This window comes from Anomaloglossus baeobatrachus, chromosome 3 (genome assembly GCF_048569485.1).
Source record: "Anomaloglossus baeobatrachus isolate aAnoBae1 chromosome 3, aAnoBae1.hap1, whole genome shotgun sequence".
In the NCBI taxonomy this organism is placed as follows: Eukaryota; Metazoa; Chordata; class Amphibia; order Anura; family Aromobatidae; genus Anomaloglossus; species Anomaloglossus baeobatrachus.
This window is the reverse complement of record NC_134355.1, coordinates 165,122,896-165,132,780: the sequence shown is the minus strand read 5'-3', so window position 1 is coordinate 165,132,780 and position 9,885 is coordinate 165,122,896. Positions and strand designations below refer to the sequence as shown.

Genomic DNA, 9,885 nt, shown 5'->3' with positions numbered 1-9,885 from the left:
AAACAAATAGTGCAAACATGTAAACCATGAAAAGATAAATTAAACAAAAAGTATAATGCAAAATAACAGGAATGTAAAAAAATGTGTGTTTTCTACAGTAGTTAGTATAGGTCTGAAATGATTACATAATCAGTTCCAAGAGTGATTTCAACATTGCACAATTAGTATGTGATGTCTGTAAAGAGCAATGTGTGCTAAGCTAGTGAAATAGAAATAAATACCATATATTTATATGCTATATATGCACACAATATTGACATCACGCGGAACCTACAAATGGTGGACGTTAGCATATCAAACAACTATATATATATATATATATATATATATATATATATGTGTGTGTGTGTGTGTGTGTGTGTGTGTGTGTGTGTGTGTATATATATATATATATATATATATATATATATATCACTTAATAATTAACAGACTGACAAAATGGCATCTAATGATATAGATATATATATATATATATATATATATATACTACTGTGTGTGTGTGTGTATATATATATATATATATATATATATATATGTGTGTGTGTGTAAAATATCACTATATGCCATTGTATCTTTCTACCTGTGAATCTAATGTGAAGATGATTATGATGATAATAATGAACCAAAATTAAATATACATAAATGAAAAAGAAAAATGTAAAGAAGGACAGCTCCTGGCAGTGAATGGGTTAGTCCTTTCCATCCATTTTCCTGTTGAACCCTGATCAGGCTTTTTTGGGGGAGTTGGAGGGATCCTGGATGAATAGATGAGAGCAGCAGAGCCCTCCCACATCAGACTGCCCCACTCCAGGGGCTCGGAGTGAACCTGCAGCACTGCAGAAGTGTTTTGAATGGGAGAGGATGTGTAGAAATGGTTGTAACCTTCTAGCAAAGGATGTTCTGCTGCTCCCCTGCTGCTTGGTCGCGCAGGCGCAGAAGCTAACTGGTCCTCTCTTCCCCCCTCCCTTGGCTTCTCTCTCACACTCTATCACTCCCTCTATCTTCTATGCTTCTCCCTCTTTTCTCTGTTCCTCTATTTCTGCCGGCTGGGTGCTGAAGTTGGGCGGATGGCAACACTACATCTCGGCTAGAGAGCAGACGAGCCTCTCCTGGACAGCTTTTCTTCAGGCAGCAGCTGCAGCAGCCCCCATCCTCAGGCAGTGGGTAAGACCCCCCCCCCAATAATTCTCCTCCACCTTTAGCATCACTTCTGTATGTCCTCATTATAGGAAGCTGGCATCAAGAATGGCAAGAATCACAGCAGATCCACAGTGTAGAGGCAGCAAATGGCAGCATGTCATCCAGTGCTGCAGTGTTATTATAGCAGCCCCACCATCCTGCATATATATGTTGTACTATCTCCACTGCTGCACACACTGATGGCTTCACTGCTATGTGTAGTGTGTGGATTCACTGGGACTTCTGGATTGTGCATTTGTCTGCTGGTGCAGGAGCTGGATCTGTGATCTTTCCAGCATCACACCAGCAGCAGCAGCTAGGATGGATGGAGAGTGGAGACTAGCAGCAGCTGCAACAGATATGGGAGGGGAGAGAGAGGGGGCAAGAATCCCCCTCATCAGGAAACATTATCAAAACGTGAGAACTGGAGGCGGTGGAGGTGGATGAGGAGGAGGAGAGGGGAAAAGAAGCAGGGATGAGAGGCGGGGATGTAGGGAAAATGGTCATATATAGAGTGTCCCTATGTAATACACCTCTGTCCATATATATAGATAGATAGATATAGATATATGCACAGTACATAAGGTATTGTACTGCTATAGGACCAGAAGGATTCCCACTTCCTTTATCTAATAATGTAACTATGGGGCGATCAATATTCTGTATATGCGCCGCTCTCACGGTGAATTAAGGTCATTGTCGATTTCCTAGTGTATCCTAGTGAGCGGGGGGAGGAGGATGCATAGTATTTATGTCTTCTGTAATGCATTGCAATTAAACTACAGGAACGCCCATTGGATCCACTAGACGATGTTGGCAAATCCCTGTATGATCATTGCACATTGAGCGTTCACTATGTAAATATTGATGGCTGTTTAGTAAATACAGTGATTTGTGTTTTATGTTCGCTGCATCTTCTTAAGGAATGAGCTTCCATCTTCCTCCCCTTTACTCAAGATATTTGGTACACTTCGAGAGCGCTTTGATTTCCGGCATTTTATTTCATTTGTATCATTTTTATATTGTAGAGGAAAGCTTGTGAATAAATAGCATTTTTCTCCCTCTGGGTGAAGCTGATGACTGTACGTTGGTGATTGTAAAGATCAGGATGAAATGCATAAACGGTGGGATTTTAAGTATATATATATATATATATATATATATATATATATATATATATATATATACACACATACAGCATACTTTACGTGTATATATGAATAATACACATAATATAGCAATATGTGAAATGCCATTATTTGGATACACGCTGCTTTGTATCAATTTGCGGTTTGCCTCCCGTTAGGTTATGTCGGATGTAACAGTTGAAGGATTTGAGGGTTGACTTTAGCAAATCAATGCAACAACTGCAGGACTGGTTTTCCCATTTTATTCTATGACAAGGCAGATCAATTCACTTTTCTGTAAACAGTTATTGCAAATGTAGCTGGATCCTCATGTACCTCAAGGCCCAGAATACCTCTTAAAAGGGAATCTGTCACCAGGTTTTTGTCACCTAATCTGAGAGCAGTTTAATGTAGAAACAGAGACCCTGATTCCAGCGATGTGTCACTTACTGGACTGCTTAATGTAGTTTTTATAAAAATCCTTGCTATATCAGCAGGAGATTATCCCTGGAGGACTACTTGGCTGTTGCCAGGTAGTCCAACCACGCATTCAGCTCCAATTAACAGCTTTCTGCTTATGCTGTCATGATGTGATTACAGGTGTCACTCCAGGTACGAGAGGTTTCCTGGCACATGGCGCAAAACAGCAGGAACACCTGGGTAGTGTTACACCGAGGGAGAGGAAAACCCTCAGCGAGGAACGTTCGCAAAGGTGACACAATGCAACGATAGGCTCTTACACTAGGGAGAGGGGGTGGGGTCACCTCCTAACATTCACTTGAGGCTACTCCCTGCGCTCATTAACCTCCATAGATGGGTTCTTCCTCCCTTTTTCCTCTCATGTCCCTAGGTCCTCGCTGACTCTGAACTCACCCTGACTAGATGCTAGTGTTGTCATTAGAATAAGACAACATGGGGAAGGTAAGACAAACAGATGGGGAAAAACACAATGAAAAGCACTCCTTGGTTTCTTCAGTAGGGACCTTCACAGCTGCAATAGAAACAACACCACAGCTATGCAGCGATAAGTTCCTTCCTCATGTTCAGCTTAGTTATGAGCTATAGCCGGCATAAGAAGGAGGGAGGAGTGGATATTTATGTCTGAAAAGAGTGGCTGCAGCTGAGGTTACAACTACCTGTTATAGCTCTGCAGGGTAGAAATAAATCTTAAATTTTAACAAATACATTTATCTACACGTTTTGAGGTGATCTTGCCTCATCTTCAGGATTAAACCAAGCAGTGGGCAACTGTTCTGTTATATACAGTGCCTTGCGAAAGTATTCGGTCCCCTTAAATTTTTCAACCTTTTCCCACATTTCAGGCTTCAAACATAAAGATAAAAAAAATTAAATTTTATGGTGATGAATCAACAAGTGGGACACAAATGTGAAGTTGAATGAAATTTATTGCTTATTTTAAACTTTTGTAAAAAATAATAAACTGAAAAATTGGAGCGTGCAATATTATTCATCCCCTTTACTTTCAGTGCAGCAAACTCACTCCAGAAGTTCATTGAGGATCTCTGAATGATCCAATGTTGTCCTAAATGACTGATGATGATAAATATAATCCACCTGTGTGTAATCAAGTCTCCGTATAAATGCACCTGCTCTGTGATAGTCTCAGTGTTCTGTTTAAAGTTCAGAGAGCATCATGAAGACCAAGGAACACAACAGGCAGGTCCGTGGTACTGTTGTGGAGAAGTTTAAGGGCTTGTGCGTACGTCTGCGTATTGCATGCATTTACGCTGCGTCTAGCACTGCACAATCTATTAACATTGTGCATAATCCATCTGCACGTTGCGTTGGAGAGCGCAGCAATTTGGATGCTGAAATTTTTATCTAAATCGGTGCGTTCTAAAATGTAGCATGTCACTTCTTTCATGCACTTTGGATGCAGCTCCCACTCTGTCTATGTGAGAGGCAGCATCCTGGGTGCATGAATTCAACATTTTTTCTGCAGATTCACTACATCCATGACGCAGTGTTTCTGCAGCGATCTGAATCGCACATGAGCTGTCAAATCACTGCAGAAATTTCTGCAGTGACACGACACAATGTGCGCACGAGCCCTAAAGTCGGATTTGGTTACAAAAAGATTTCCACAACTTTAAACATCCCAAGAAGCACTGTGAAAGCGATCTTATTGAAATGGAAGGAGTATCATACCACTGCAAATCTGCCAAGACCCTCAAAAATTTCAACTCAAACAAGGAGAAGACTGAATAGAGATGCAGCCAAGAGGCCCATGATCACTCTGGATAAACTGCAGAGATCTACAGCTGAGGTGGGAGAGTCTGTCCATAGGACAACAATTAGTCGTACACTGCACAAATCTGGCTTTTATGGAAGAGTGGAAAGAAGAAAGCCATTTCTCAAAGGTATTCATAAAAAGTATTGTTTAAAGTTTGCCACAAGCCACCTGGGAGACACGCCAAACATGTGGAAGAAGGTGCTCTGGTCAGATGAAACCGAAATCAAACTTTTTGGGCACAATGCCAAACGATATGTTTGGCGTAAAAGCAACTCAGCTCATCACCCTGAACACACCATCCCCACTGTCAAACATGGTGGTGGCAGCATCATGGTTTGGGCTTGCTTTTCTTCAGCAGGGACAGGGAAGTTGGATAAAATTGATGGGAAGATGGATGGAGCTATATACAGGACCATTCTCTGTCAGAATCTGCAAAAGACCTGAGACTGGGACGGAGATTTGTCTTTCAACAAGACAATGATCCCAAACATAAAGGAAAATCTACAATGGAATGGTTCACAAATAAACATATCCAGGTGTTAAGGGTGCTTTACATGCTGCGACATCGCTGTGTGTGACACCGCAGGAACGGCGAACATCTCCTTACCTGTGTCCAACGGCAATGAGGAAGGAAGGAGGTGGGCGACATGTTCCGGCTGCTCATCTCCGCCCCTCCTCTGCTATTGGACGGCTGCCGTGTGACGTCGCTGTGATGCCGCACTAACTGCCCCTTTAGAAAGGAGGTGGATTGCCGGCCAGAGTGACGTCGCAGGGAAGGTAAGTCCGTGTGACGGGTGTTAGCGATGTTGTGCGCCACTGGCAACGATTTGCCTGTGACGCACAACCGACGGGGGCATGTACGCTCGCTAGAGATATTGGTACCGATATCGCAGCATGTAAAGTACCCTTTAGAATGGCCAAGTCAAAGTCCAGACCTGAATCCAATTGAGAATCTGTGGAAAGAGCTGAAAACTGCTGTTCACAAACGCTCTCCATCCAACCTCACTCAGCTCGAGCTGTTTGCAAAGGAAGAATGGGCAAGAATTTCAGTCTCTCGATGTGCAAAACTGATAGACACATACCCCATGTGACTTGCAGCTGTAATCGCAGCAAAAGGTGGCGCTACAAAGTATTAACTTAAAGGGGATGAATAATATTGCACGCCCCACTTTTCAGTTTATTATTTTTTTTATAAAAGGTTAAAATATGGAATTTTGTTCCACTTCACAATTGTGTTCCACTTGTTGATTCTTCACCATAACAATAACATTTTTATCTTTATGTTTGAATCCTAAAATGTGGGAAAAGGTTGAAAAATTCAAGGGGCCAAATACTTTCACAAGGCACTGTAATTCTGCTTTGTAAACTGCTAATAACAATAGCTGATAACACACAATTTACACATTGCCAATAGAGTTTACTTTACAAGTGTGAAAAAATAGCATTACTTATTTATGAATACATTAGGGTGCCACAGGGAACTGCATCCTTACCCAAGGGGGAAGCCCCAACCCCCATGGTTCCAGGTGCCCAAGAAACCGATGTCACTCCCATCTGCACTACAAAGCCAATCACCTCACAGCAGTCACTGCCAGACACACCAGGGGGTGGACAAACTGGAAATGGGCTGGCCACTGGGGACTGAACAGACTGTGAGAGGGAGACAGAAAGTGTGGAATTGAGAAGTAGGCTCCAAAGAGAAAGCAGCTGGGAAAGTGAGCTCCTGGGGAGCTAGGGACACTGGTTGGGTCGCAAACGGTGATTCGGGTCCAGAGGAGTCGGGGACCGGTAGCAGGGACATTGCACAAGGGTCTGACGGACGTAGTCTTGGAGGACTGTCGGCACCAGAAGGCCCAAAAGAACTGACCGGTACCGACGGGGTACAGGAACCTAGGTCAGGAGCCGATTCAACGTCCTAGCAATTCACCTGAAAGGGAGTGGATCTTCAAGGACTTCCCTACAAGCTCAGAGGTTGAGGGCATCAGCACAACGAGGGGGACAGGGGTGTATCCAGACACAGTAACCCACTAAAGTCCCGCATGCCAGCCCTTAAGAGCACACTACACATAGTGAGCAGGGCCCCCAACAGCTTCAAGCCACGGTGACCACCATCGGACCATAACTTGTGCATGGAGAAGGGCTCCGGATCACTAAGTGAAATCGATGGGACCGGGTGCTTGGACGGGCTCCCGGCATCGGCAGCTGTGCACAGAGACTTTGGTTTACCTGCAGTGTGTGTGTGTCTCCTTTCTAAACCTCATCCAGCACCACCACTACCCACAGTGAGTACCTTGCTCCCCTGCACCTTGTCATCCCAATTAACCACCAACACCCGGAGTCCGGGCCCTTCCCTACCTGCGGAGGGACTGACACCTTGCTGCTTCTTACCATCTGCCCCGGTACTCCTTCAGCAGCAGCGGTACTCCCATTACCGCAACCCGCAGGTGGTGTCACGAACTTATCCCCTGTAAATATCCCCTTTTTACGGATCAAAGCAGCCCGACTAACACCGGGGCGGTACATGAGTAAAATATACATTTCAAAATGAAAAACAATAAAAATCAAATTCGAAAAGATAAAGGAAACTTCTTTAGTCTCTCATTGCAGTTGCTGATGTTATCTTTAAGTAAGGGACCACGATAGTGATGAGGTAGTATTAATGCATTTTCCAAATCCCTGCTTATTCCCAGTCTATTTTCCTGACTTCAGCTGCATTGATATCAGAACATACTCATTTGGAGAACTGATAATGGCAGTGAAAAGGTCAACTGAGCGCCTCTGTTTCACTATCTCGGGGGATTAGCTGCTACATAAGATTGTTCTGATGAGCACAACACCCAGAGGATACAGATGCTGGCTCTATCACTTAGAGCGGTGCCGGGAGAAGCCCAAGGCCCCACTATTACAGTGCGCATCCAGTGGAAGGACTACCCCTCTGTCAAACTCTTCTCATGTGTCTGTTGCATACTGTTGACAGAAGCATGAAGGTAGCTCCGGTTCCATCACATGCAACAGGAGCTTGGCTATGTGTTATAGCTGGCTCCCGCTACAAAGGGCATGAGCACAGTTCATGTGCTTGCGCCTCCCATCAGATATAAACTGTGCCTCCTTATGCGGTAAGTGGCACAATCTCAGGATTAGCCTTTGTGTTAAAGGGAACCTGTCAGGTGCAATATGCACCCAGAACCACGAGCAGTTCCGGGTGCATATTAGTAATCCCTGCCTATTCGACCCTGTATATAGTAGTATAGATAAAGGGATCTTTAGAAAAAGTATTTCTAAAAATCTTTTATCTTATGCTAATAAGTATGGGTACTAGCCCCAAGGGCGTTATATCCCCTGACTAGTCCATACTCTTAGCATGTTAGTGTAGCACCCCACATGACCTGCAGAGCATAACTTGTCACCAGGCCAATGGTTTTGTGGGCTTGCTGTAAATGGCCTGACCCAGCTCCGTGGCCCCGTCAGCTACAGGCAAAGAGATAGTCAAAAAGGGGGATGGGGGGGTTTGCTCTGCAGTGCCACCCATTGTGCGAGGCCAGGGATTGTCGGGATTGCAAGATGTCGCTCTCCTCCGAGGTTGATGTTACCGCAGCTCAGATAGTCCAGCTCCCCACAGGTGGAGCGAGCACAGGGGAGGACGGTGGTGATGGAGGAAGGGCCGTTGGCGCCGAAGCGTGGGGCAGCGGCGCGGCAAATCAGAGTCTCACACAGTGGCTGCAGTTCCAGGTATTTTACTCACAGTTCATGTGCTGCGCCCGCAGAGTACCGACCATCGCCGTGATGGGCCGCAGCCGATCCTGGCTGAATCAGAGGTCAACACCGGTGTTGTTAAGCATGTGAGACCTTCCTCCTTGTGCCTTGTAGTGTGGATCCCCATGGCATGAAGCTACTTGGGGACCCCAGTGTCCTTGGCTTTAGTTACCATCTTGTATGCAGGCAGCGCGAAACTTGTTATGGACCTGACCGTGGCTCCTGTCTCTGTCTGCTGCTGTGCCTCGAAACTTTTGATGGTGGGCAATGCGACGTGAAATCCCCTTTACCTGCAGATTTGTTAGAATCCATGAAGGTTCCCCTAACGGAGGGTTCTGCACCCTGACTGGTGCCAGTCCCGAAGGGGCTGTTTGGGGCTCACCCTCCGGCTACCGAGTTGCTCCTCTCTCTCACAGTTCCACTCGGTCGTCTCCCTGCTTCTCTCTTTGTCCGTCCTGTACAAACTCAGTGCGGTATCATAGCCCCTGGTCCTGGGACTAATTCCTCCAGCCTCCTGTACCCAGGACCAGTCTGCTAAACTCTGCTCTCCTAAGGCTGTCTGCTCCCTTCTGTTCCAAAACTGTTTTGAGGTAAAACTCCTTCTAAAGTGAAACTGTGCTCGCTCCCTTCCCAGGTAGCCCACACCTTTTTGATGACTCATTCTGCCTGGGAATTTCCCAGCCTGGCTTCCTGAGTAATGTAAGTGCTGGCTCACTAACTGGGTGTTTATGTAAGTGTATTGTGTAAGCTCCCAGCTTCAGCGGTTAACCTCCTTTTAACCGGGATAAGCATTACACCTTAAGATAGATGCAATACTCTGTGGCGACTGAAGCCTCAGGGGCGCCACATTAGCACGCCCACAGGGGTGTACTAATATGCTATTGAATGCAGCGTCACTGGCGGTGATATGTGTGCCGCCCCTGCAGCGGATCGAACCGCTCGGATCCGGGGGTGGTGATTAATCGTAGCTCGAGGGTCTCCGGACCCGGGGGCGAGGGGCCACACTCAAATGAAGAAGGGGGTTATTTACAGGGGATAGGTATATGAGATAGTGATACCACCCGTGGTGTACTGCAGCACATTCCTTCTACAGTCCATTCCCAATGTCCCTCTCCTTTCAACCCCCCACCCAAACAACCTGAAGCCCATTGCTTCCTACTTGGTTCCGTGACAGGGTTGAAGTCCTGGAGGCATAAAAGACGACTTTGTAACAGTCCTTAGTAACCTGGTAGCCGTTATCCTATTGTGCCACCCCCCACCAGGGGTCCCTGGTGCCGCCTACCAGCGCTGCACCTTCCCAGACCCTGATGGTCCTTTTCTTGTAACAAAGCGTGGAAAAAGGTTCAACAAGAATGGCACAGTCTATTTGCAGCACAAACTTTCCTGTCACCCCCCAACCTGGAGGTCCAGATGGTCTTCTCCAATTAACACAGGAAGGTTCAACAAGGGTGAGAGTCCATACAACCATTTTCCAAACTCTTTATAAACTTGCAGGTTCCAGCTCCTCTTCTTTGCGGAGATGAGCGGCTACCCCTCTCCTGCGCCGCTCCCAAGCAAACACTTTTGTACGCA

General features: G+C 45.7%; 1 protein-coding gene across 3 annotated transcripts in view; it reads left to right on the top strand.

Moving 5' to 3' along the window:
• Nucleotides 1–850: 850 nt before the first annotated feature.
• Nucleotides 851–9,885, top strand: part of RGS17 (regulator of G protein signaling 17) — a 172,048-nt gene continuing 163,013 nt past the window's right edge. For 2 of the 3 annotated variants that reach the window (XM_075339568.1, XM_075339567.1), the window contains exon 1: nt 851–1,160. In XM_075339568.1, coding sequence (XP_075195683.1) covers nt 862–1,160 — 299 coding nt within the window. In that variant the 5' untranslated portion in view covers nt 851–861. Of the gene's footprint in view, nt 1,165–9,885 lie in introns of all 3 variants that reach the window. The other variant, XM_075339572.1, reaches the window with a different exon arrangement.